At 47.4% G+C, this 27,118-nt stretch overlaps 1 protein-coding gene across 4 annotated transcripts in view; it reads left to right on the top strand.

Moving 5' to 3' along the window:
- ITPRID2 (ITPR interacting domain containing 2) overlaps positions 1-25,839 on the top strand; it is an 80,068-nt gene extending 54,229 nt beyond the window's left edge. For 2 of the 4 annotated variants that reach the window (XM_020808256.3, XM_072980985.2), the window contains 9 exons: positions 418-512; positions 1,767-2,936; positions 5,404-5,481; positions 5,987-6,114; positions 9,432-9,582; positions 12,326-12,391; positions 19,911-20,324; positions 23,768-23,892; positions 24,644-25,839. In XM_020808256.3, the coding sequence (XP_020663915.3) occupies positions 418-512; positions 1,767-2,936; positions 5,404-5,481; positions 5,987-6,114; positions 9,432-9,582; positions 12,326-12,391; positions 19,911-20,324; positions 23,768-23,872 (2,207 nt within the window). In that variant the 3' untranslated portion in view covers positions 23,873-23,892; positions 24,644-25,839. Of the gene's footprint in view, positions 1-417; positions 513-1,766; positions 2,937-5,403; positions 5,482-5,986; positions 6,115-6,257; positions 6,650-9,431; positions 9,583-10,292; positions 10,912-12,325; positions 12,392-19,910; positions 20,325-23,767; positions 23,893-24,643 lie in introns of those variants that run through there. The other 2 variants (XM_072980977.2, XM_072980978.2) reach the window with 2 other exon arrangements.
- The last annotated feature ends 1,279 nt before the right edge of the window (positions 25,840-27,118 follow it).

The raw sequence follows: 27,118 nt of genomic DNA, 5'->3' as shown, positions 1-27,118 counted from the left end.
AATAGGTTAGTGGACCCTGCGTAGATTGCATAATGCTACCCTGGAATTCACTTACTTTCTGCATCCCACAAAACAGGACTGAAAAATGTGAAGGATGGCTGTCTTTCAACCACCAGTAGAAATTTCACAAGTATGACATATTTGCAAGTGTTCCCCCCTCCCTTTTTTTGTGTGACAGACGTCGTGATTTGGGTAAATGATGGAAATCCTGGTCCCTCGCAGTTAAGGTGTCTTCTGTGTGATTTGGGGAAATGGCAGTGATTTGAAAAACAAAGCCTTTAATGTGGGAAAGATGGGGTATTTAAGTTCTCTAAAATAAACGCATGCATCCTTCCAAGTAGCTAAATACAGATTTGTGTACATGTTAACTCTGAGAGGCCTGTTCACCCTGCATGTGATTATTTCCCTCTCTTCTAGACCAGCTTTTACGATCAGCAAGTCAGCATTCGGACAGCAGCGGTTTTGCAGAAGATGCTTCTTCCACAGACTGCTTCTTGCTAAATCAACTTCAGGTAAGGTTGCATGTGAATGAGATGTGTTTGTCCTCATTGCTCAAAACCCCACTTGCTGCTCCCTGCCTGTTTCCATAGTTAGCATTTTGCAATATGTGTGAAAGATACTTAGCACATAAAAGGGAGGAGTGTAGAGTGGTGGGATTGGCTTGTTTCTGTGTTCTGTACTGACGAGGATGCAACAACAAGTCCTATTTGCAATTAAAAGATTTGATCTAAGTGCGGCAGGATCTTCTGATTTCATGGTGGTCTATTGTACGGACCTCATAATTACCCAGCAGCCTTGAGTGCTTCCACTTCTTTTGCCAATTAGATAAGTGCAAGCATGAAGTTTATAAAATAACATTTAGTTTCATGAATCATTGTGGCTTTCCATGTTGAAATAGCATGTTCAAAGTTATTCCAATATTTTCTGAATCCAAGCTTGTTGCTTGAAGGTAATTTATTTATTTATTTATTTATTTATTTATAAATAAATAAATTATTCCAATATTTTCTGAATCCAAGCTTGTTGCTTGAAGGTAAACATGAAACACCATATCAGTACCAGCAGCATAAACAATGCAGTTCTCCCAGTAATATCATATGACGGAACAGGACAACTAAACAGTAGCAGTACCGTGTGCTGCTATTCTGCTGCCATTTAGACAGGGGAAAAATTAAGCTCAATCAGGAAAAAAAAATCTGGTGGAAGAAAGTCTTTACCAGATTGTTAAACGCATATAATGTTTTTGGAGGGATGTAATTGCTCAATGTGGGCGACCCTAATGAGAGTGCTGCATTGCTCATGGAGGCCTGTTAGGTTACAAGCTACTAAGTAATTAAAAATAAAGTAAAGAAAAATAAAGTTTGAGTTTTAAAAAGCAGTCATGTTCTGAATGCCACAAGTATTGTGTCTGCATGACTGAATTTGGGAAATAAGGGAATCCAGGGGACAGGCAGAATTGGCTGAATTTCTTAAAGGGCTTTCTGTCCAGGGCTTTCCTGTGCTGTTTGTAGGAAGTATCTTTTTGGGCTGAACAAGAAGTCTCTTTCTGTAGAGTGAAAAGGAATCCAAATTCAGTGGCAAAGGTGATAATTTAAAAAGGAAAAGGAAAGCCTTGCATAGTTTAAAAATATGACAAAGTCGTGGCCCCCTCTGCCCAGTGTTTTTTTAATCTCTGTGAAAAGGCAAACATTTTGTTCTGTTTGTTTCTTTGTCTGTTTTCATGGCCGCTGGTTCTTCCCCACCCCTTTCCCATCTCTCCTTGTCAGGGACATGACTCCTTGCAGGCCATGGGAAGCAGCGCCGACAGCTGTGACAGTGAGACCACAGTCATGTCTTGCAGCGAAGAACTCAAGACCCCAGTAGCGGAACAGCAGCCCTATTTCAGTGAGCTTGACGAGGAGGAATTCCTCCTCTCCGAAGCAGAGCAAGGAAACCCAGAGATGCTTTCCGAGATGCAGGAAGGAAAAGGTCAGATGATGCTGGAGGGCCGGACTCCCAGTGGAGTCCAAGGGAAAGAGCTTGGCCAAGGACGTTTTGTGCAAAGTGGCGAAGAGGCGGCAGCTGAAGCCTTGGAGGAAGGCAGCGAAGAGAGTGATGTCGATAAAAGCAGCGAGTGCGAGTTCCCGCCCTACAAAACCCACCACATTCTCAAATCCGTGCCCTCCATAGAAAGCAGCAGTTCGGCTCCTTCCTCGGCGGAGCGGGTTAGCAGCGCTTTGCAAAGAGCCCAGAGACGAATGGGCGGCTCGTCCGATTCCAGAGCCGGCCGCCCTTTGCTCAAATCCAAAGACCTTCTCTTCAAGCAGAGGCATCGAATCGCTGACCTGGGCTACCCCCTGCGGCGCTCCCAGTCCCTCCCGACCACGCTGTTAAACCCCGTGAGAGTTGTCTCCTCTGTGAGTGTTCAGGTGGCTCCGGGAAAGCAGACCTTCTGCAGCCCTCCCTCCTTCACATACAAGTATGGCACACCTGAAGAAGGCGAGAAGAAGGAAGAAGGGCAGCCCAGCCCTGAGATCAGCAGCAGTCCTCCCAGGTGTACGTCCACCCTCTTCATTGCACCTTCCTCTCTCAAGAAAGAATCTTCCCCTCCTCCTGTAAACAAGACGGCGGAGGAGCCATGCCGCAGCCAGAGGCGGAGCTGCCCTCTGCATCTCCCGGCCTTTATGTCCCAGTCCTCCTGTTCGCTGCATTCGCTGCATTCCGAGTGCCCAGACAGGCCCTTGTGTGCTCACATGAGAACATTTAGTGCGCACAGCATCCCGAGCACCCCTGGGTCTTCTTGCAGTGCCTTGCCTTCCCCCTTCGGATGCTATCACTCACGGGGCCCTTATGGACCCCCTTGCCAGCTCCCAACTACGAACACGCCCTCCACGGTCGAAATGCAGCTGAGGAGAGTTTTGCACGACATCAGGAGCTCCTTACAAAACCTTTCCCAGGTAAGAAAGAGTCGAAGTTTTTTTCCGTCTCTGGGGCTTCCAGTTGTATTGGACTACAGTTGCCAGTAGCCCCAGCCATAGCACTCAATAGCCCAGCTAACTAGAGATCAGGGGAGTCGTAGTCAAAGACATCTGGGGCATTGGGTGGGAGAAAGAGGCTACCACTTGTGATGAGGTGGGGATCTGCATGTCTATGTGACTTGAGCTGGCTAAGAAGAAAGATAAAGCATGCAATTGGACTTCAGTTGGTTGCTGTGGGTTTTTCGGGCTCTTTGGCGGTGTTCTGAAGGTTGTTCTTCCTAACGTTTCGCCAGTCTCTGTGGCCGGTATCTTCAGAGGACAGCACTCTGTGCTCTGGTCCACTAGAGAGTGCTGTCCTCTGAAGATGCCGGCCACAGAGACGGGCGAAACGTTAGGAAGAACAATCTTCAGAACACAGCCAAAGAGCCCGAAAAACCCACAACAACCATTAGACCCCAGCCGTGAAAGCCTTCATGAATACATTGGACTTCAGTTGTTTGTATAGATTTATAATTCTACAAACTGAAGGCATTTTGTGCTGCCATGTATGTCATTGATTCTGATGACTGTCGTGGAAAAAAAAGTTGTGTCCAAGGCCATGCCGGGATTCTGTTTCTACGCTGGGATTTGAATTCACAGGTCCAAATAGGATGCTTGATCATCTTGCCATTTGCATAAACAAGGCCAAAAATTAGGATGTGAAAACAAAAATCTATGAGGAAAGAATTTTATTTCATTTAATCTGGAATCAAAGAATTGTACATCTTAAAGTCTAATAAAGTTATCATGGCAAAAGCTTCTGAGGAATGAACTCTTATTTAGTAATGGATGTTTATATCACAACACATTTCTAAGCCTTTGAGGTATAATAAATTTCGCAGTTGTCCAGCCCTATTTAGAGGCTTCTTGCACATGCTGCCTGGGGTGAATCTAAGATCTGGCCATGTCTCAGACGCCAGAGATGTTATCAAAACCATGGGCAGGCCTCAAGCTGTGAACCAAGTTCACTGTGAAAATCTAAGGAAATTAAACGCACGATAAGATTTTCATGCCACATGTATTTTTCAAGGGTGTGCTCAAATTTGGGAAAGGCAGAAGAGAACAGCAGGAATGGCAATGTTAGCATTTCAGCTGCAATATTTTGAATATTTATAGCTTTTTATCTGATTTTTTTTCTTAAGCACCCACCCTTTACATGGGCTCATTTCTGTAAATTTTCCTAGATATTTTTCCAGTTTGCATTTCACAGTCCAGTCAGTCCTATTACAGAAGGCTTGCCAGCTACAATCCTCTGTTGTTTTCAGAGGGCTTGTAGGAGCAGGGGAGTGGGAGATGTTCACCTTTTTCAAGACACCTTCACAAACAGAAATCTCACATAGCTTAATATGATACGTATGGACTGTTGCTTCCTCCGTGGGGTTTTCCCAAGAACCGGACCAGAAGTGTTGAAATCTGGTTGATCATGAACAGTAACAAAGCCTGACTCACTTGGTTTGTGAAATTCGAACATTCCTTTGGTGTTGGTAGGTCATCATTGCTCCAAGAGTTGGTGTACTAGATTTGCAACATACAACCAAGCTAAAAAGGTCAATGCTCTTTCCATTCATTGTGCAGGATGTGGGGGGGTGTAGCTCTGGCACAGTTTGTTAGGTAGACTATGTCCTATGTGTTGCTCTTTGTTCTTTGAAGGGAGAAGGGTGAGAAATTACATCTCAAAGGTATTGAGTTGCTGCCTGCAAATTCCTCTGCTGGAAGGGGGGTTGAAATTAAACTTATTTTTCAGCTTAGAACAAATACTCTTTCCAGAGACACGTGGTTCAGCTTTCTATCTGAATATGCCCTATCACCCGAGAGAGAGAGAGAGAGAGAGAGAGAGAAGGGGAATTACAGGTTTATAGATGTCAAAAATCTTAGTGCATGTCCAAATGTTCAGAGGCATGTACTCTGGAAACAGTTATTGAGATGAAGTCAGAGCAGAGCAGAGCAACGGGACCTCCAGATGCTGTTGGACCACATCCCTGTGAATTCTTATCATTGGCTGTGTGCCTGAGGTTGATGGCAGTTGTAGTCCATCAACTGGAGGGCCTCTGAGGTAGAGCAAACTTGGGCTGCCCTATATCCATGTCTTCAGTGTACAGTACTGCAGTAGCCGTTGTAACTCTGCTAGTAGGATTGGCTCTTCTTGCATGCATGTCTCTTGGGGGGGGGGCAGTAGTGTGGGTCCAGGCCACAGACTGCGGGTTGAAAGAGTATGTTTGTTTCCCTTGAAGTGCAAAGTTATTTTGACTGTCAAGTTATTCAAGAAGAGCAAAACGAGCACGTCCGCCTTGTCTGCTTTCTTTAAAGTTCTCCTGTCTTCTCCCACATGTATGAGTGCAAGGCTGCTGTCTACTAGTTTTATTGGATGCATCAAGTTACATAGTTTGTTCCTTCTCTCCCTTTCTAGAACCCAATGATGAGAGGCCATGATGTTCCTTCATCCCCTTACAGCCCTGAGAGATCATCTGTTCTACCTCTCTATGAAGTAAATGGTGCTTTTAAAAATTATTATTCATGCATATCTTGTTTGTTCATGGCAAAACAGTATTAACTGTGAGTATGCATACAGGATTCCTGAGCTAGTGGATGCTCTGCAGCATTCCTGTCCCCTTTCTCAGATGAAGAGACAGAACTGGTGTGTAGGTTCTCTTACCTTCTCCGGACACGTCATCTCTTGCTTTCTCTGACCTGTTTTCGAGGGAAAAGGAGAATGAGGCGAGATCTGTGGCTGCTTCAGCCCATGAGCTGCAGGTTCCTGCCACCTACTCAGTGCAAAGCCTACCTCAGAACAGTTCCCACCAGCTTTGTCCAGCACAACCATGCTGGGCCATGATGAGAATTAGGATTCAGGAATACCTGGAGGGCCATCTATTCACCATGCCTTGATCCAAATAGTTTCCACAAAAATATATTGGTAAAAATTGTTCTTTTTACTTGGATCTTGGCAATGTTCAGTAAATATGGATATTTTCCCCTGTGTACCAATCTAGAATACCTTCCAAGATCTTCAAGTGGTGAGAAGGAACCTAAACCTCTTCAGAACCCAGATGATGGACTTGGAATTGGCCATGTTACGCCAACAGACAACAGTTTATCAGCACATGACGGACGAAGAAAGGTTAGCATGTGTGGCCAACAAAGTGGGAGTCCTCCCTTTAGCAACCTGCAGTAGTATTTGTGCATAAATGTGGAGCCCTTGATTTCTTCTGAAGTCTTGCTACCAGTTCTCTTTCACTCCAAAACTGCTGTGTTTTCTTCTAGGTGCATATTCTTGAACTAATCAAAAACATGCTTCTCCTTCTCGCTCCACACCCGCGCATGTTGGCCAGAACCAGTCCTCCTGCTCCTTCTGCTGCCTCTTCTAAACATCTAGGACCTGATGCTTCTTTGCCTTCTGCCTCTGGCACTAAAATGCTCTGTTTCTGACCATCGCTCGCATTAGACCACTGCAGCTTTCTCCATGCTGGTTTTTCTCCCCCCCATCCTGCCATCTCTCTCCTTTTTGCTCAGCTCAGAGTACATCTGTCCACAGCAGATTTTTGTCCTGTTGCTTATTATCTACTCTCTTGTGGTAAGTTTCACATCTTTTCGCGTTGGGGGTAAGGATTAGAATCCTGTTCCTATTTCTTACCATTGTGGTTGTTCCAGGAAAATGGCTTTGATGTTTATACTCCCCTCAGCACCCATTTTAGGCTGCTGCTTGCAGCCGATACCTATCATTTTGTTTTCTTGGGAATATAGGCTACTTTATTTAAGTAGGCTTTAATTTTTTCAAAAATTCAATTCTTTTCAGGAGGTCCTATGTGGTTTTCTCCCTTCTTCAATTTGTCTTTTCAAACCTGAGAAGTTTGGTTGGGAAACAGCAAGCAGGTGTGCCCTACGGAGGCCCAGTGTGCCTCCTGTGACAATTTGGGTACGAAGTTTCCCAGGTCTAGTCTAAAACTGCTTATCCAGTGGTTAGACTAGTTCCTAAACTTTGATTTCCAGAGGTTTCTGGACTTCAGCTGCCAGAAGAAGTATAGCTGGTAGGGTCAGGAATCCTGCAACACCTGGGGGGCCCAGGTTTGGGAACCATTCCTCCTGCCACTTCTTTCTTGTCCAAGATCCCCAGTGCCAGGCCTCTTGATATCCCGGGATCCTTCAAATGACCTCTGCTTCCAGTGAAATCCTGTGTCTCTATCGTTGCAGCGAGATCCTGTGAAGAAGGAAAAACAGTGGTTTGAAAGGCCCCTGGGTTGGTGGGCTTCATCTGGTGTTCTTCCCTTCAAACAGGCTGCCTCTGTGCCCCAGCCTTAATCTTTACTTCCATCATATATTACTTGTACTACCTGAATATCATCCAAACCCTTTTGTATAGCACCGAGTTTGTTTATTTACTGAACAAATCTATGTTCTGCTCTGGACACTGTGTTACTCTTGGTGAAGGGGCTCGTTTACTCTCTCGTTTCAGCTCTATTAGATTTTACAACCTGCTTTGAAAAACAAAGTAAAGCAAATTTGTACCCCTTCGTAAGGGAACTGTGGAATGTCCGTGTTTCTCAGGTTTCCTTTTCTTTAGGGCGGGGGGGGGCTCCTAATTTTAAAAGGACATAGACTCCTATCCCCTTAACATAATTCAGTGTAGTACATTGGGCCACAAAAATCTAAGGTGGTCTGAAACCTGATACTTAAAGGTCTGTATGTCTTTTGTGTATGTTTTATAGATTCAATATACAATGGTGCCTCGCTTAACGAGCGCCCCGTTTAACGATGAATCCGCACACCGAAGGAGTTTTTGCGATCGCAAAAGCGATCGCATTGTGATGTTTTAAATGGGGGGGAAACCGCATTGCGATGATCATGGGGAAGCGCTTCCCCACGATCATCCCAAAGGCCCCGCCGATCAGCTGTATTGCGAGGGGTGGAGAGAGAGAGCCCCGAAGCCCAGCTGATGGGCGCGGGTTTGGGAAGCTGCCTTCCCTGCGATCTTTGTAAACAACCACCCATCAGCTGTGCTTCAGGCTGCTCTCTCTCCCCTCCCAGCCTGGGCTGGAGCTGGGAGGGGAGAGAGAGCAGCCCGAAGCACAGTTAATGGGCAGTTGTTTGCAAAGGTCCCGGGGAAACCAGCTTCCCAAACTGCTGCCTCTGCGTGCTCTCTCTCTCCCTCTCCCCACCCCTTTCAACTCCAGCCTCGGCAGGGAGACTGAGACGCCGCCGCCACCCCGGCCAAGAAAGACCCTCTGCGCCTGCAGCAACCTTTGCTGCAAGTGCATAGGGTCTTTCTCGGCCAGGCGGTGGCGGCGGCACGATGCCTCAGTCTCCCTGCCATGGGTGGAGCTACAAGGGGAGAGAGGGAGGGAGCACGCGCTGAAGTACAGCTGGTCCGCGGGGGTATGGGAGGCTGGCTTCCCTGGGATCTTTGCAAACAACTGCCCATTAACTGGGAGGCTGGGAGGGGAGAGAGAGCAGCCCGAAGCACAGCTGATGGGCAGTTGTTTGCAAAGATCAGGGAACCCAGTTTCACAAACAGCCGCCTCCGCGTGCTCTCTCTCTCTTTCTCCTCACCCCTTTCAACTCCAGCCTCGGCAGGGAGACTGAGGCACTGCCGCCGCCACCCCGGCTGAGAAAGACCCTCTGCGCCTGCAGCAACCTTTCTCGGCCTCGGTGGGGGCGGCGGTGCCTCAGTCTCCCTGGAGGAAGCACAGCTGATTGGCGGTTCCAAAACAGCGGGGGCTTTAGAGGCACCCAAAATGGCCACCGCTATGGAGGAATTTCGCTTTAAGGTAAGTTTTTAGACCATAGGAATGTATTAAACGTGTTTTAATACGTTCCTATGGGCTTTTTAAAATCGCTTAACGATTAAATCACTTAGCGACGTTTTTCCTGGAACGGATTAACGTCGCTAAGTGAGGCACCACTGTAATATAGGTAGGATCCCAAAGGGTATTTCCACAGAGCGAACCACATCTGTCAGTGGGGACTTAGAGGGATGTAATTCTGCCACACATCATCGCCACAACCCCTTGTTTATTCTGAAATCTGCTCCAAAGTGTTGAGAAAACTCTCTGGAGTAGATAACAGGAGCAGGTCATGGAGGGCTGCAGAAGGAAACTGGATCCGGTTAGCAGGCATCCATGAGTGTGGCATTGGATTTAGGCTCCTAGGCGGAGTGTGTTACACTATACGTTCTGAATGTTTGTTTTCTAAATATGTTGTGTTTTCTGTTAATCTCACAGTTTTTTTTTCTATCACAGTGCTTGTAATACTGCTATATGTCACAGTTTTTTTTCTCACTGTTTGTCTTTCATGCAAACATGCCCAGGATTGTATGTCACAGGAGTGATGTGAGATTAGTTCCTCATTGCTGTAGAAGGTAGATGATGTGAATCCATCTGTTATAGCACTGTAGTCAAGGGGATAATGCTCTCTTCTGTGCTGAACATACTTCTGATTTAGGTATGAAGCTGACCAGCTTCAAACCCTGAGAAAATCTGTTCGCATGGAGTTACAGGAACTAGAAATGCAGTTAGAGGAACGTCTTCTGGCTCTCGAAGACCAACTTCGGAATATGCACTCCTGTTCTCCTTTCAGGCAGCAAACTCTTATGGTAGGTATTGTGCCTTACTCCACTGTTGACTTTGGTTGTATTGTAAATAGTTACAGCTCAGTCTTGGCCTTAGAATATTACTGTAGAAACAAGGTTCTGAAGATTTGTTGCTTTATAGGAAACAGATCTGGGCAGGATGATAAGGAGAAACCAAGTGCTCTTCAATTAAACCAGAGTGTCACAGATCATTCTAGGTAGGCACTAGGTAGATTTGAGTGAGTTACACTACTTTCATGAGCAGGCATTGTATTCAGCATTTTGTTTCTGGATGGAGTGATTTTTACACGGATCCAAGATCTGTGTTAGATGCGACAGCGTATTGTCGAGTCATTAAGCAACATGGCCACTTTGAGTTGATAGCAAAAGCAGATGTTGATCAGTTCACAGGGTTGGAATGGTGAGGCCGTGCACATTGAGGACACAATCCAACTTTGTCCCATCAGGTGTAAGTGTACAGGAGGTGCCCCTGATTAGAGCCAGGCACTTCAGAGTTGGTGCTCCCATGGATGTGTTTTAGAATGGGTTGTGGTTGTGTTGGGCTACCTAGAGGGCCAGGTTCTCTCTTGGGGTTGCAACTTGCACCAGAAGAGGTTTCCTGTGCATTTAGGGGAATTGCAAGCGTTGGGGCATTTTCCCCAGAGGGCAGTTAAGCTGACATTTCCTCAAAAAGGGAACCTTTGCTTTTCCCCTGAGCCCTTTTGTCTTACCAGATGTACAGATGAAGAACTCAAATCAGTGGAGAAGGGAGGCAAAAAGAGAGTGAGTGAGTGAGTGCCATAGAAATGAGGAAAGAGGGAGAAAGAGAAAGGGAGCAAGGGGAGTTAGAAGGGGGAAGGGGTGCTAGGAAGAAAATGGGTGGCTCTTTGTCAGCTATACACCACAACCTCCCAAAGAAATAGAAGCAAGAAATAATTTTTCAAAGTTGACCTAGCCTTGACCATCCCTGTGCCATTAACAATCCTGGTCTTCCAACCCCCAGTTTCTCTGTTGATGTTTATGTGAAGAAGAAATCTGAGAGAAATGTTGTGGCCTAAGGGGCCAGAATTAGTCAAAACGAAGGATGTTTTTGACTCCCAAGTCGTTCTTTGGGTTAGGTCACGTTTGAGGAAGCTGGCTTTCTGAGAAGAATCACTCTGTTGACTCCAACACTAACCTCATGCCCCTCCCTTCTGCCTTCATTTTTCTTCTTCTTTCAAGGTGGAGAGTCCAGGTTTTGGAGGGAAAACAGGGAAGCATGTAGAGCAGGAGACTAAACTCCTGCAGTTTGTTAAAGGTTTTCTTCTATTACATTAATAGGTCCATGACAGCATCTGAAACGCCAAAATAAAATGTAGAAAATTCCCATGGGCGGGGGAGGAGGATAAGCACATATTTCCTAACCTCTGGTCCATGACCTGACACCAGTCCGTGGCCTAAGCAGGACCGGCTGCGGACTCAGATCTCCTCTCCCCCCCCCCCCCCGTAAGCATGCCACACACACCCGTGCACGGACCCCACCCCTCCAACTGATTGGGAAAAGGTTGGGGACCACTGCTTTAATAGTGCCACAAGGCTCCTTGCTGTTTTTAGTTGCAACAGAATATATTTTATATATTCTCTCTATATACAGTTTTTGTGTGTACTGTAGCCCACTTCAGATGCATCTGAGGCAATGGACTTCAGCCTGTCTACAAAAGTTTGTGCAAAAAACAAACAAACAAACTTAAACAACAACAACCTGTAGCTCCTTTGGCTGGTGACATAAACAGGGATAGCAGTGCAGGCAGGAAATAAATTCCAGAATCCATGCTAAAGTGATGCTTTTATTAAAATACATAACAGTGCACCAGGTTGACTCTGACTTTTGGCCACTCTTCCCAGAGTTTTCCCAGGTATAAAGGACTCCAGAGTGGTTTGCTAGTCCCTTTTTCTTCTGTAGGTGCTCTGAGGCTGTGAGGCTTGCCCCGGACCGGCTGCTCTTCCAGGAAGCACAGTGGGGAAATTGACCTCTGGATACTTTTATTAAGCCAAGCAAAAAGTTTTATTCTTGTATTTATTTAAAATATTTCTATCCTGCCTTTCTCCTTCAAAAAAGACACAATAAAAGGGTGCAGAAGCGCAAAAATATGTTGTTTGCATTTCCAAGAGAATAATTGTTTCCTCAGGAAAGATGCAAGAAGGGAGAAAGGGGATATAGAAAAGAAAGCGGGCTGGATCGCAAGCCCTTGCTTTCAGCCTCCTGTCATTACAGGAGGTCATTATGTGGGAGACTGCGCTGCAAGAGAACAGCTGGGTCCCATGAGGTGATTGTGGTGTTATATTTCACCTGGTTGGTCCCATGACCTGGAGAGTTAAAAACATTTGGCCCGCAATCGTAGACAATAGAAATCCTCACCATGACTTTGAGATGCTGTTTGCCTCTCTGGTTTGTTATTTTCTTGAAAGGTCACCTCATTGCATGGAAAGCGATCCCTCTGCACCAGGCCATTTCCACACTTCCCCAGTGTCCATTGTCACTGTTGTTCCACCTGCCCACAGATATGGAAATGAAGCATGCACTCTCTTTGCACCTTGTCCTAATGAGGATGTGCCTCATTTAAAGATGAAAACGTTGGAAAATGCTACCACATGGCTGGGCAGGCTTCAGGGAGAGTGAGCAGTTCCTCAGAGTTGTCGTCTACCGCTTCTGTATAATACACGCAATTACGCTGCTTGCAAAGAAGCAATTAAAATCCCAATTTCTGATTTCTTCCCTCCACTCCAGGGCATGTATGGAGGCAGAAGCATTGAAAACCTGTCATGCCCTTCTCCGCTGAATGTTATGGAACCCGTAAGTATCCCTAAATAGCCAGGAAGGCAGGGATTTGCAGGGTTCTTGTGGGGTGTTCAGTCCTGCTGACACAGGGGTGAACAGGTCTTTCTCCTTTCCTCAGTAGAACTGCTTTCAGCAGCTAACAGTGGGTAATTTTAAGGATTTTATGTTTTAAAGAAAAGTATCTGGAGAAGAATTTCTGGATTATTCTTTGCTACAGACAGAGCCCCATATAGGATCAACAAGTTTATGAAAGAACGGTGCTAACACAGAGACTTCTTCCTGCCCACCCTCTATCTATAAAGGTTGACAAATGCCATTAATTCTATGTTCTGTGATGTTCAGCCTGGCAAAGTTGTATCTCAAGCCTTATTTTTCAATTCTAGACAGGTTGATTTTTTGACTTCTTTTTTTCTTCCCTACCTACATTCTGTTGCATCCTGTATGATGAAGTGTCCTGAAGAAATTTTTAAATAAACATATCTGGGACTGGTAAAAGTATAAAGTGATAAAGCCCAGCTCTGGTTTTTGAATTAAGGCATAGAGAATGTTAATACTAAAGAAGATGGGCATCTCATAGTTTAAAATAAGTGTTGGCCTTCCATATCTTCCCAGACTAAACTTCCTCCCAAGCATCACCATTGACACCGCTGACTAAGACTGGTGAGAGTTGCAGTCCAACAATATTTGGATGGCTAAAAGTTATTCACCCTTGGTTTAGAATAAGTGATTGTGAAATGTAGTCATGCGAAAGGACAGCATGACTGCGATCTCATGTAGTGGCTCCCAACCTTGGGTCCCCCAGATGTTCCTGGACTAAAACTCTCAGAAGCCTTCACCAATAGCTGTGCTAACCATGATTTCTAGGAGTTGCAAGCCAAGAACATCTGGGGACCCAAGGTTGGGAACCACTTATCTAGTGTAATGAAGTTGAGCTGTGAACTGTTGTACATGTCGTCCTAGGACCATAGCCTATGGGCTGTGCTGTTCTATAGAGAATGTAGAATTGTTGCTAGAGAGGTAGTGGGGGGAAATAATCCTTTTAATAAGCATTTTCTCATTCTGCAGGATTTACAGCATGGGAAACAGTAAATAATCATTAAAACTGCAATACAGTCCTGCAAGAAAATAAACAGCTCTCCCATTTTCCCATCCTTCCATTGATAATTATGATGGACCACCATTTATTACCAGACTCAAATTTCTGGTACAAAATCACAGTCTGAAAATAGAGGCAGGCCATCATCTCTGAGTATTTATTCAGCAGATGAGATAGTCAAGCATGCTACTGAAGTCTTGCTAGGCCTTAGAGATCCCAATAATTCTGCTTCAATTTAAAACATGTCTCGTCGTCCATGGGCCAAGGCTTCATTTTATGTTTGAATGTATTCATCACTGCTGTGAGATGGATTAAACAGTTGATTCTTCATCGTGGTCTTCTGTGAATGCACACAAAGGGTTAATACCAGCGCCAGCGTTGGGCCTCTCGGAACATTCTCTAGCTGCAAGAGAAAAGTAACAATGTTTAGGACTACCCCTACTGCGCACGCCCAGCCTAACCGTCCCTCAGTTCCATTTTTCCGCCTAGCGGTTTGGAGCCTTTCGTTCTTAGCTGCGTTCTATTTGCGACCTGATTTTATTCCTTGGATTTTGACCTCGCTTAGCTCACGGACTACCCTAGCGCTTTCTCCCTTCAACTAGACGACTCGGTTTATTCTATTCTCCTGGCTTTTACTCGGACTGCTTACGGACTGCTTTGCCTTCTCCCTTAAACTAGTCGACGTCGGTTTTTCTACCGCCCTATGTCCCCTTCCGGGCCATTCAGCAGGTGTGTGGTGTGCGATCGCAAAATTCCCCACCAGGACGGCCACGATACTTGTTTGTATTGTTTGGGGGAATCGCACAACTCCAAAACTTGCCCACACTGCAAAGCTTTTACTAAAGCCGCTCTTAAGGCTCGCCAGCAGCGCCTTAAACTTCACCTGTGGGAGTCAACGTTGTCTTCCACGGCGCCCTCGGAGGGGGAAATGGCTTCCACTTCTCGAGCAGCTCCTGTACAATCGGTCGTCTCCAAAGTTTCGAAAATGTCGAAAAAATCCGCGGCGTCGAAATCGGCCGCTCCTACTTCGAATCCCGAGCCCCCGGCCCCTGCTCCGCCGAAAGCTAAACCGTCGAAGACATCTAAAGCCAAGGCAGCCGCCAAGCTTAAGGTGACATCCCTTCGACTTTCTCCGAGCTCGGGCTCGATACCGTCACCAATTCTCGAAGGGTTGGCGAGACGCTTCGAGGCTTCGTCCGATGCACCCGCTCCTCCTCCGGTTCGACGCACTGAAGCTGTGCCACCATCGGGAATGTCTTCCCCGACACCGAGCCAGTTAGTAGGAGTCACTACTGGTCTCACTTCTGCCCCACATAGCCCATCTCCTGCGGGCCAGGGGTCGTCTCCCGTGTCGATCTCGTCCGTACACTCGGGCTCGAGATCTCCTCGAGACAAGGTGCCTCGCTCACCCGTGCGTTCGAGGTCGAAATCCCCTCGAGGCAAACGTCCCCGCACGGAGAAGCATCGCTCCCCGAGTCGGTCCCCTTCCTCCGGCCGCTCGAGGTCGAAGTCTCCTCGACGGAAACGGTCGAAGAAGAGGCATCGGGCTTCGACCCAGTCCGACTCTTCCCATCGTTCGGACTCAAAATCTTCTAAGCGCAAACGCTCTAGGAAGAAGCGCCGCTCCCATCGGCGTCGTAGTAAACATCGACGTCGATCCTCTTCTTCCTGTTCGGTGGACTCCGACCGTCCCAAGCGTCGTAAGCACCATCGACGTCGACGTGAGCGCTCGAGGTCTCCTTCCTCGTCTTCGACGTCCGCATCTCGAGACCGGTACCATAAGAAGATCCGGTACATATACCTGTCTTCTTCCTCAGAGTCGACCCGCCCTCCACGTCGACGCCGAGTTATCCGAGTCGGAGAAAAGCCTCCTTCGCTACCTGTCGCCCCTGCACCGCAACCGGTGCCTTCCACCTCGGCGTCGACTGCGGTCCCGACTCGACCTCCGACAGCGTCGGTCGGCATCGAGAGACCCCCTCCAAAAAAGAAGAGGGATGTCTTCTCCTCAGATCCAGATGAGGTGTCCACGGAGCACTCTTCTGACTCTGATCAAGAACAACCCCCACCCCTGCCACCGCACGAGTTGCCTCAGGGAGATGTGGTGGTTTCAGATACTGGTGATCCTCACGCATCTTCTCCATCTGAGGACTTTTCTTCCTACTCACAGATGATGTCCAGACTTGCTAAAACACTAAAACTGGACTTGAATCTTCCTTCGCCTCCGGGTGAGGACTTGTTCTTCGGAGACATCAAGAAGGACAGTACCGCTCCCCCTAGTATAGCCTTTGTGCCTGTAGTTATGGAGGCCGTTAAGGAATTCTGGGCTCAGCCTGCGAATACCCCTAATGTCCCTCGTCGCACAGAACACTTCTACAGGATTCATGGGGCTAACACCCACTTTTTGCTCAAACATCCGATTCCAAACTCACTCATTGTTGAAACAAGCTGTTCAAGGCCATCTGCCAAAGCTCACGTTACCCCCGTTGACAAAGAGGGTAAGAAACTGGAAATCATCGGCAGGAAAATCTACTCCCTTGTCACCTTGTTACTTCGAGTCATAAATTACCAGACTGTTCTAGGGGCTTATCACAAACAGTTATGGCTTAAACTTTTGCCAGGACTAAAAATGATACCTGAAGACACCCGGCAAGCTTTCCTAAACTCATATGAGGAAGCTCAGACGGTATCCAAGCATGAGCGTCTCTCCATCAGACATGCAGCAGAGATCTCTGCCAGAGTTCTCATGTCTGCCATCACCATCCGGCGCCACGCTTGGCTCCGTTCTGCAGACATAATGGATGACGTCAAATCAAAGGTTGAGAGTCTCGCCTTTGACACTAGCGGTCTGTTCAACGAAAAGACCGACTCCCATTTAGAAGACCTTCACAAGGCCAAGAGGACTGCCAAGTCCTACTCTGTTCAAACTCAGTCTAGACAGCGAAGACCCCAATGGCGTAAATCTTACGGTCAATATCAACCTTCTCAACAGTACCGTCCTTATAAGCACCTACCTCAGCAACGCTCTGGCCAGTCCTCTTCTTCTGTCCAGGGCTACCAGGGATACCGGCCTCGTCCGTCTCATCGCCGCCAATCCTTTAAGCCACCTGGAAGGAAACAAAAACAGTATCTTTGACTTTCGGCCCCCCATTTTTACCCATTCACCACCTACCACCCGTCTTCAACCGTTTCTTCACAACTGGTCTGCCATCACAACCGACACTTGGGCTCTAAAAATTATTCAGCACGGTTACCAGCTGGAGTTTATAAGATCTCCTCCGCTAGGTTTCATAAATCATTCTCCCTTCGACTCCTCGCTAGAGGAAGAAATCTCATCTCTCTTGCAAAAAGATGCCATCTATACAGTACCATCCCGCGACATACAACACGGGTTTTACTCCCGCTACTTTGCTGTCTCAAAAAGAGGAGGAGGCATAAGGCCCATCCTCGATCTAAGACTCCTAAACACTTACCTGCGACCCAGACGGTTTCGAATGCTCACCTTAGAGTCCATCATGCACCTACTGAAGAAAAACAACTGGTTCGTCCTTATAGATCTAAAGGACGCATACTTCCACGTCACTATCCACCCCGACCACCGCAAGTTTCTTCGGTTCATCTTTCAGGGCACAATCTACGAATTCCAGGCCCTGCCATTCGGCCTGTCCACAGCTCCCCGGACCTTCACCAAGGTCATGGCCCCAGTGGCAGCTTACCTTCGTCTCAGGGGCATCCACGTTTATCCTTACCTGGACGATTGGCTCGTAGTCTCCACCTCACGAAGACAATCCCTGAAAGACACAAAATTCATCCTGTATCTCCTCTCCAATCTCGGTCTCACTGTCAACAAACAGAAGTCTCAGCTCGTTCCCTCCAAGACAGTACAATACATAGGGGTTTGCTTAGACGCTGTAAAGGGTCGGGCATTTCTTCCCCCAGAGAGGATACACAAGATTCAACGAGCCATCAGAAAATTTCACCCTCGTGCTCGGGTGACAGCCCATCACGCCCAACACCTCCTCAGCCTGATGTCCTCTACAACACCGGCGCTCGCTCACACTCGCCTCAAGCTACGGTCGCTCCAGTCATGGTTCCTCACTCTATTCGACCCTATGATGGACAGCCAGAGGAAGCGTCTCCGGGTCACCCCGGAGCTCGCCAGGCAGCTCCAGTGGTGGATGTACACACCCCACCTCACGGTTGGTCGGCCTTTTCGTCCACTCCGTCTCACCGCTCAAGTCACAACGGACGCCAGTCCATCCGGCTGGGGGGCGCACTGCGGCCATCACACCATTCATGCCCTATGGACCCCACAGGAAACCATGCTCCACATCAATCATCTGGAGCTACTTGCAGTTATCAAAGCGTTCAGGTCCTTCCTTCCTCTGCTACAGGGCCGCGGAGTTCAGCTGGTGACGGACAACACTACCACGATGCATTATGTCAACAAGCAGGGAGGAACTCGCTCTCACTCACTCCTGTATCTCTCCATCCTCCTCTGGGAGTGGTGTTACCGTCATCATATCTACCCGGTAGCCATCCATGTAGCCACAGAGGACAACACAATTGCGGACACTCTGAGCAGGCTTCAACATCAGACACACGAATGGGAATTGAACCCTCTGGTCTTCCACGACCTTTGCAACCGGTGGGGGTCTCCAGTGCTGGACATGTTTGCATCCCCTCACAATGCGAAATGCCTCAGGTACGCGTCTCGAGCCGGTCTCGGCCTACATTCTCTCGGCGACGCATTCATGATTCCATGGAACCAGGGTCTCTTATACATGTTTCCACCGATTCCGTTGATACAGAGGTCCCTAATCAAGCTCCAACGTTCAATGACTCCGGCCATTTTCATTGCACCCTTTTGGCCTCGCCAAGTGTGGTTCCCCACTCTAGTCAGCATGGCTGTGGACTCCATGACCCTTCCACTGTGGCCGGACCTGCTGACCCAGGAAGCAGGCAAAGTCCTTCACCCCGACCTCGACACGCTCCATCTGACGGCATGGAGGATCGTCCCGAAATCCAAGAGGTCTTGACTAATGCCGTCAAGCCCTCCACGTCTCGCTTGTATACCTACAAGTGGAAAAGTTTTTTGAAATTTACCCAGCAGAGGGATCTTGTTCCCTCCCCTGTATCTCTTTCCACGCTCCTACAGTATCTCCGTTACCTGTTTGATTTTCACCTTTCTATATCTACTATCAAGGTGTACCTTGCTGCGGTTGTCTTCTTCCAACCCAGGGCTTCTCCCTCTTCCCGGCTCTTCTCTCACCCTACCGTCAGGATGTTCTTGAGGGGTCTCTCTAACCTCCGACCTCCCGTTCGTCCACCACTCCCACAGTGGTCCCTTCACTTGGTTCTACATGCTCTTTCCAGGCCTCCATTTGAACCCATGGCTACCTGTGACCTGAAGATGCTTTCTTTAAAGACGCTGTTCCTGGTGGCTATCACGTCTGCTCGCCGGGCTAGTGAGTTAGCAGCTCTCCGTTATGACCAACCATTCCTTCAATTCTTTAAGGACAAAGTTATGCTTTATCTGGACGTCTCTTTTCTCCCGAAGGTGGTCTCCGACTTCCATGTAAATCAACCACTAATTCTACCAACCTTGTTTCCGTCTCCGGCTACTGATGTTGAACGCATGCTCCACATGCTCGATGTTCGACGATCCCTGGCCTTTTATGTCTCTAGGACCAAGGACTTTAGACAGGCCAACAGACTGTTTCTCTGTTATTTTGGTTCAAAGAAGGGCTGTCCGGCCTCGCCGTCGACGCTCTCTAGGTGGCTCGTATCTACCATCACCCTTGCCTACGAGCTCAACCACAGAGATCCTCCAGAAGGCCTTAGGGCACACTCCACCAGGGCTGTAGCCTCATCAACTGCCTTACTCCGTGGCGTCGACCTGCCCGACATCTGCCGGTCCGCTACCTGGTCCAATGCCTCTACCTTCATAACCCACTACAGATTGGACATGAGGGCAAGAGAGGAAACGAGGTTCGGGAGGGCAGTGTTAACATCAGCTCTTCAGTGACAGCCCACCATCCGGTTAGTAAGCGTGCTAATCACCCTTTGTGTGCATTCACAGAAGACCACGATGAAGAAAGAAAGGTTACTTACCTGTAACGATGGTTCTTCAAGTGGTCATTCTGTGAATTCACACAATCCCGCCCGGCCTCCCCTCTATCTGTCTGTCACTGGCATCTCTATGACTCAGGTACCTGTGGCGGACAAATGGAACTGAGGGACGGTTAGGCTGGGCGTGCGCAGTAGGGGTAGTCCTAAACATTGTTACTTTTCTCTTGCAGCTAGAGAATGTTCCGAGAGGCCCAACGCTGGCGCTGGTATTAACCCTTTGTGTGAATTCACAGAATGACCACTTGAAGAACCATCGTTACAGGTAAGTAACCTTTCTTTTTTTCCCCTGCATCTCCCTTGTTTCCACAGGTGTCAGAACTCATTCGGGAGCAGTCCTACCTGAAGTCAGAATTGGGGCTGGGGCTGGGGGAGCATGGCATGGAGACTTGTCCAGCAGAAGGCTCAGAGTCTGCCTTTGATCACGGTGGGAATTCCGACACATCTTCTGTGTGTTCCAGTCAAGCTAGTAGAAAAGCTGGTGCCCGTTCATCTGAAACAGTGAAGTCAAAGGCTCCCGGCAAAAGAGTCTACCGAGCCTGTGTGGCCTTGATGCCTTCTCCGCCGGCAAGACCAGAAGCAAGGCGGCCGCCGGAAAGTTCAGAGGAGCACCTGGCCTCCCAGTTGGAGGCGGAGCAAAAACTTGAAAAGATGCCTCTTGCGCCTGCAGCTGAAGAAATGCACAAGAACGTGGAGAACGATGAACTGCAGCAAGTCATCCGAGAGGTAAGCGAAGGCTAGCTTAAAATTGCCCACTGGAATTGCCAACTCAAACCAACCAGCCAATAAAAGCCACCATCCTGTTAGCTGAAGCATTCGGTCAGATGAGGTTTTACTTAACATGGAAGTTGGTTTCATGCCTATGACAGTGATTAGGAATAGAGGAAATGAACTAGAACAGGAGAACCTTTAGCACTCTAGTAGTTTTGGGTTTCAGCTTCCATAACCCCATTGGCCATGCTGATTGAAGCTTCTGTTGCGTTTTGGATTCCATGGGAGAAATCCTGCTCTCTGAAAGTTCCAGGAGCAGAAAGTGACTTTTTCCCTCTATATTTTTTTCTTCTTCTTGAGCATGGAAGAGCATAGGGCACCATCTGCCCCTGCCATGAGCCTAGTCGTCTCCTCTCTGCCCAACTGCCCAACTTTGCCCAGTGGACATCTGCAAGGGGCAGTGGAACGGCTCAGAGTGCACAGAGAGGTGGCGGACGAGGATAGGCAAAGAGCAGCAGGAGAAGGACAAAAGGGCAGCAGTGGCTGTTGGTTAAGGAGCAGGAAGGAGCTCCCTGCAGCCTGGCCCCGGTGGGTGAGCTCAAAGTGCGCAGACCTCACCAGGCAGGACTCACAGTTTCGAGCAGCACTCTACTGGTGCCAGTGCCAGAGAGCTGTGCATGCGCTAACCAGACTGGCCCGCCACCTCCTGCAAGGCGCACAGCAGCAGGGAGGTGCGGAGGTGAAGAATGACAAAGGCGGCTTCTCAAGCACCTGCCAAGACCCGAGCATAAGCAGGCAGAGATTTGGCGGCAGGTGGTTTCTTGACTGGCTCTTCAGAGAAGGCAAAGAATATTTTTTTTAAAAAAAAAAAAAATTTAATTAGTGATGCAGCACATCTGTGATAGTCTGCTGCAGTCTTAAAAAAATAAAATTTTCATTCCCTCTGCTGAAAATCATAGGAAATGTTAATTTTGCTGATATTGAGAAGTGGCTTGCTTATTAAGCCACTTCACCATATCAGAAGTTCAGAGTGGAAAGAGCTTTGACAACAAGGAGGCTCCCTTTTGGCCCCTTCCCAGCGATCACACATGCACACTGGAGATGGGCCAAAACACAGCAATCTTACCCACACCAAAAGAAGTAGAAAAGTGCAGGTCGGAAGTGTGGATAGGGCTCCTTTGGGGGCAACTTGGTTTGCTCCAGCAATTATGTCGCATGATCGCTGGAAAAAAGGAGTGAACCAGCCCATCCCCACCCTCCAGCAGACCAAACAGTGGGGCAAAGTGCCTGGCTGAGTTCCTTTTTCAGCCTTTCTTTAGAACACCGTCTTCTATGAAGTCCTATTAAGTTAAATTGCCCCTGCTTCCAGGTAAGTACAGGATTAAGGCCCTAGTTTCTCAAATGCACAAGCTGCCCAAAATGCTTGTTTTGCCTATAGTTCTCGTACAGGGCAGGGCTGCTGAGTGGGAGAGCGCCGTTCATGTTAATACACTTCTTTGCATCTCATAAATACCAAGAGCATCAGCCTTGTGTGGTTTGCTTCCAGAAGAGAACAAATGCATTGCAGGGAAATCCATTAGTATGCATTCTTGATATTCCTTTTCCCCCATAAATGTTAAACTCGTGGCTCTCCAAGTAATTTCTCCCCTTTTGTGTACTTGAATGATCTCGTTTTTTAAAGCGGGAATGGGGAGGGGCGTAATCTGTGAATAGTGTTTCAGCTTGGGCTGGAAGGGTCTGTAGTGTGTTCGCACTTTTGACCTGTAGTGTACTTCCCAGAATGGAAAAGAACCCACAATCCAGATAACTCCATTCCCTTGGAAGAAGGCTGCGCTCCCACGCACACACACACAACACACACACACACACAGTCATGAGACTTCATGCTGCCTGTTTTTATTCTTACTCTTTCGAAGAACATACCACTTGTTCTCTGATTTCTGGAATGTGACAGCAAAAAAGACAACCACGGAGCTTTAGAAAGTTCTCTTTCATAATGACCACTCCTGTCATTCTCCAGCCAGCTGTCTTCTTTAAAAGAATGCCTTCCACTCTCTGAACAAATGTGGCTTTCAACAAACAGGTCAAGGAAGATTACGTGATTTCAGTTATCCAACTGAGATTTTTGGCCATCTTTCAGTTTAGTTTCTCAAAACACTCATGTGCTTTTGTAAGTCCTACCAAGGTGCGCGGGGGGTGGGGTGGGGAGTAATGTAGACAGATTAGAGCGACTCTGTTTCCAGGAATTTTCTTCAGGATGCAGCAGGCCTGCATCACATACATAAAATGGGTTTGGCCCTGATGTGCAGAGTGCTGTTTCTGAGAAGTGATGCTCGTGAGTGCTTTTTTTTTTCTTTTCCTTTTTAAAATATGCTTTTAGGAATATACTCAGCTGAAGGGAAAAACATTTTAAAGAAACAGCAGAGTACCTGGAGGTGCACTGCTCTTTCGTGTAAGCTCCTTTTCAGACGAGAAGTCGCATCCTTTAGAAACATTATTTTAACGGAGTGCAAAAGTATTCCTTGCTGGAGCCAGCCGCAAACTTGGATGCAGAGGGCTGACAGCTTCCTGCCAAGGTCACACAGGAAGTCTGGCTCTTGCAAAGCCAAGAATAGAATGCAAGTTTTCTGTTCCTGAGCCTGGGCCACAAAGATGAATCCTGCCTCTTGTGTGCACATCCATTATCTGTGAGCCAATTTAGGATGACATTATCAGTTTATTTCAGAACGCAGTCCTCCTTTTCACCCAGTTTGTTCCTAATTGTTGTCATTCTGTCTTTCTCTTTGGGGGAGGTTGCAGTTGTCCCTGGATGAGAGAGTATCCAGAGCAATGAACTTTGGTTGCCAGGAGCCATCACAGCTTGGGCCCTCGGTTCCTGGAGCAGCTTCACAGCCGCTCCAGGAAGGCAGCCATGAGAACTTCTACATGGATCATATCCTCTTGGACAGCAAAGTGTTTCCAGGCTCCAGACTGGCCCTGCCCACTCAAGCTAGCTATTAGGTTCAGCAAGACCAGCCATCCTATTTGGTCACTGTCTTTGAACTCACCCACCCTGCCCCCCCCAATTTTTTTTCCTGTGTTCCTTGCTCTGGTCCCTTTCTTTTTCCTCTGCATTCTAGCAAAAAAAAAGCAGACTAAAATTTGCAAGAAAGGCACCCACCAAACGAGGCTGGGTAGAGTTGGGTGTTGGGAGTTCAGTGGTTCCTGCTGCAAGTGGGCAGCCTGCTTGGGTATGCTGCTCATGACCACCAACAGGCTAGGCTGCTGTGCATGCCATGCCATGCCTCTGTCTTCTGGTGAGCATGGGAAGCAACCAGCCTTCCTCCAGGCTTTGATGCTGCAGAGGGCTGTGCAGAGATCTCTAGGTCCCTCCTGCAAGGCTGCAAGAGAAAAACTATAAATTACACTAATATAATTCAGGGAAGGAATGTAATTTCAACATCCTCTTCTTTTTTTAGATCAAAGAGTCGATTGTTGGTGAAATCAGACGGGAAATTGTCAGTGGGCTGTTAGCAGCTGTCTCATCCCCTAGCAGATCTACTAATGCTAAGCAAGAAATGTAACCATGAACCCGGTACAAGAGGTAATGCCTTTTAGTGTTACTCTGTTCCTGTTATCAGTGTATTCGAGTGCTTCGGTATAAGTGCTTTGCTTATGGGAAAAGTGTCAGCCAGCATTCAAACTTTGCTTCACACTAAGTGACTCACTCTGGTGAGAAACCATATATATGCCAGTGTGGTGTAGTAGATAGATGGCTGGACTAGGACTCAGGAGGCCTGGCTTCAAATCCCCGTTCACCCATGGAAACTCAGTGGGGGTGGCCCTTTAGGATGGGACTTTCAGATTTCTAAGGCACCCACTCCCAAAACTCTTGAGGGGGGGAGAGATATCCCTACTGCCATATAGAGTAGGCTGTGTTTCATGTTACCTCTGTTTGGAAAAGGAAGGAGATGGGCAAGAGTCCTGTGCTGGGAGTCCTCCAGCTTTTTTGGGATCTGTAAAGGGGGTCTCTGTCACAGTACAGTTCTTCCCATGGAATATTGCAGTGACTCTCAGGAAGCATTTGGATGCCAAGCAAGCACCGCGGTTGTCTCCTTCCTCTTGAAGGCAGAAACACGTGGGGCACAGCATATATGGTGGTAGGGAGGTCTTCCTTTCACTGTCTGGTCTTGCTTTCTCATTTCCACCATTCGGCTTGGGGAGTTCCAGTTCCCATGATGTTGGATATCCAAGCATACCTCCAGATCTTTGCCATAGACTCCTGCTCCATTACCTAAACCCTTGTGCCCGATGCCAAATGATGGTCGAGCAGTAACATTTCTTTTTCCTCCAAGGTTGCCATGTGGTCCGGAGGCGCAATGGAATTCTCCTCTTGAAAGCTGCCAAGGGAGGTGTGTGCTTGGACACTTTTGGACAGAAGCAACGGCTGCTGAGTACAGTCCTTTCTTAGCGGTCTCCTGTCCAACTTCCCACATTGGGCCCCTCTACTCTGACCAGGACTCTCTGTATCTTAACTACTGCTCATGAATCATCAAGAGAAGAACTCTGGCTGTTTTGCAAGCCTTAATATTTATTTGTATGTATCTGTGTGTGCATTGTCCTTAATTCTGTGTAGAGGAGTGTTCCTCATAAGACTTGAAGACTGCTGGACCTACCCCAGTTCAGTGCAAAATAGCCTCGGACTGTTATTTCCTCCCCCCACAACCATGGACCCCACCCCACCCCTCGCCACTGACCTCTGTGAGGTATTTAACTGTGCAATAACAGATTCACTCTGAGAGCTTGAAATAACTATTTCCACTGCTGTTACTGAGTGCCACTTCAAAAGAGGAGGGTAGCTTGTTGTAAAAAAATTGTAAGCCTTGGGAGAAGCTACCATTTGCAAAGCTTAGAGAAGTACATGAACTTACCTAAAACTACTAAAGATGCTCACACTGAAAGGCCTTATCCTTGTGCAGTAGATACTTTTAAAAAGAATAATGTTCTGCTTCTTTAATCTTCCCTTATTCCTTCATGTGCCTCTTTTTTATATAAACATTAATATATATGAATTATGTCATTATATAAGAAGGCGGCGTCTTCCTCCTTTTATTCAGACATGTTTGTAATACACTAGTTTAATACAAGAAAGTGGTATGCCATTTCATTGAGGTGGATGGTCTCTTCTGCGGTTGTTACGGGGAAACTGGAAGGAACAATGTTCTGTTTAGAAGCTGGGAGAAATGGCATGTGTCACAGCAAAAGAGAATGGGCCGTTTGTAGAGTTTCTTGACCTATGGCTCTTGCCTGTGGGATGCACAGTCAGTTGAAGGGCAACAAGGTTTGAATGCCACTAGGATTCTTGTCTTTTAAAATTATTTTTTCCCCGCTAATAAATTTGTGTTGAAGATGTAATCAATGACTAGTAAAATTTTAACAATATTACAGAAGAAAAGCCTGTCAACGAGCTGTATGTTTAGAATATACAGAAGGGCTGATCTCTTTTGGAAAGGGCTGTTTGTGCCAATAAAATTATTTATTTTGCCTACAAGTCTGGAGTTATCATTTGAAATCTTTACTCTTTTTCTCTTGCAACAAGAAGTGGAAGTTTTCTGAATAAAGATTCATTTTAACATGTCATCGGCTGGGCATTTGTGAGAAGAAGCCCCCTGGCAGATTAAAGGAAGGGTTTTTTTAAAAAAAAGTGCCAGTTTTTAATGCTTCTTGGGTTAAAAGTCACACACGTGGGCAAAGCAGAAGGAAAAAAAGGATCGAATGTATCCCTGCCAAGGTGCCTGCTAAGCTGTCCATGTGCATGCATCACTCCGCTTCCCTCCGCGCAGCTCTCTTCTCCATGCAGTGATCGCATGAGTTTCTGGTCCCAACAGAACCCAGCACATGGGGAGGCAGAGTCATGCACACATACAGGGGTGAAGCCGAGAGAGGGACAGAGCCCCACCCATGGTTACACCTTCCTTTGGTGCTAAAGTCACTTGGAGAAGAGCCTTTCCTCCAGAAAGAAAATGGTCCTTGTCCATTGAGAACTGGGCTGAAGCCACTTAAATTATTAGAAGGGGGGGACCTCTAGTTTCCAGATGTTGGATGGCAATTGCTGTTAGCCCTAATTTTTTAAAGGTATTTATATAAGCTTAGCCAGTGGTGAGTGGAGTTGGGACAATTAACTCGAAGGCCACATGTTCCTCATCTCTAAACTGCCAGATGACGTTGCATGCCACTGGAATTCTTCCTGGTACTGATGTCTGCTCATTGTCGTCATCAGATAAAATGTCGCTCCACCTACACCTTTGTTCCTTTCCTACAGGAGGCCGAACAACAAAATGGCTATTTGGACATCAGCAGCGGCAGCGCTAAACAGTGGACGGAAAGCAGTTGTCGGTGCTCTTCGTCCAACAAAAGTCTTCACCTTCCTACACGCTTTTCCCGCTTTCTTCTCCGTAAATGATGAACTGTAGCGATCTGTCCTTTTGGTTCCTCCTTGTGGAGGAATAATAAAAGCATAAGCCTGTGAAAGCGTCTACATGTGGTTGCACGGCATCTGAACACAGACGTGGGATTATACAATGAAAAGCCCCTGCCACATAGAAGAGTTTATTATTACACTGGTTGCACGCAGCCAGCAAATGTCACGGAACACAAGAGGAGTCCTGCTGGGTCAAACCAAAGGCCCTGCCTGGTCCAACATTCCGTTCCACAACGGCCAACCAGATGCCTCCAAAAAGCCCACAAGCAGGTCATGAACGTCATCGTACTCTGCTCTTTTATGCAACTGTGTTTTCTCACCCTCAAAAGGGTCTTTCTTTGCACTGTGT

The sequence above is a fragment of the Pogona vitticeps genome, chromosome 1 (assembly GCF_051106095.1).
Source record: "Pogona vitticeps strain Pit_001003342236 chromosome 1, PviZW2.1, whole genome shotgun sequence".
In the NCBI taxonomy this organism is placed as follows: Eukaryota; Metazoa; Chordata; class Lepidosauria; order Squamata; family Agamidae; genus Pogona; species Pogona vitticeps.
This window is presented reverse-complemented; position numbering and strand designations above follow the sequence as displayed.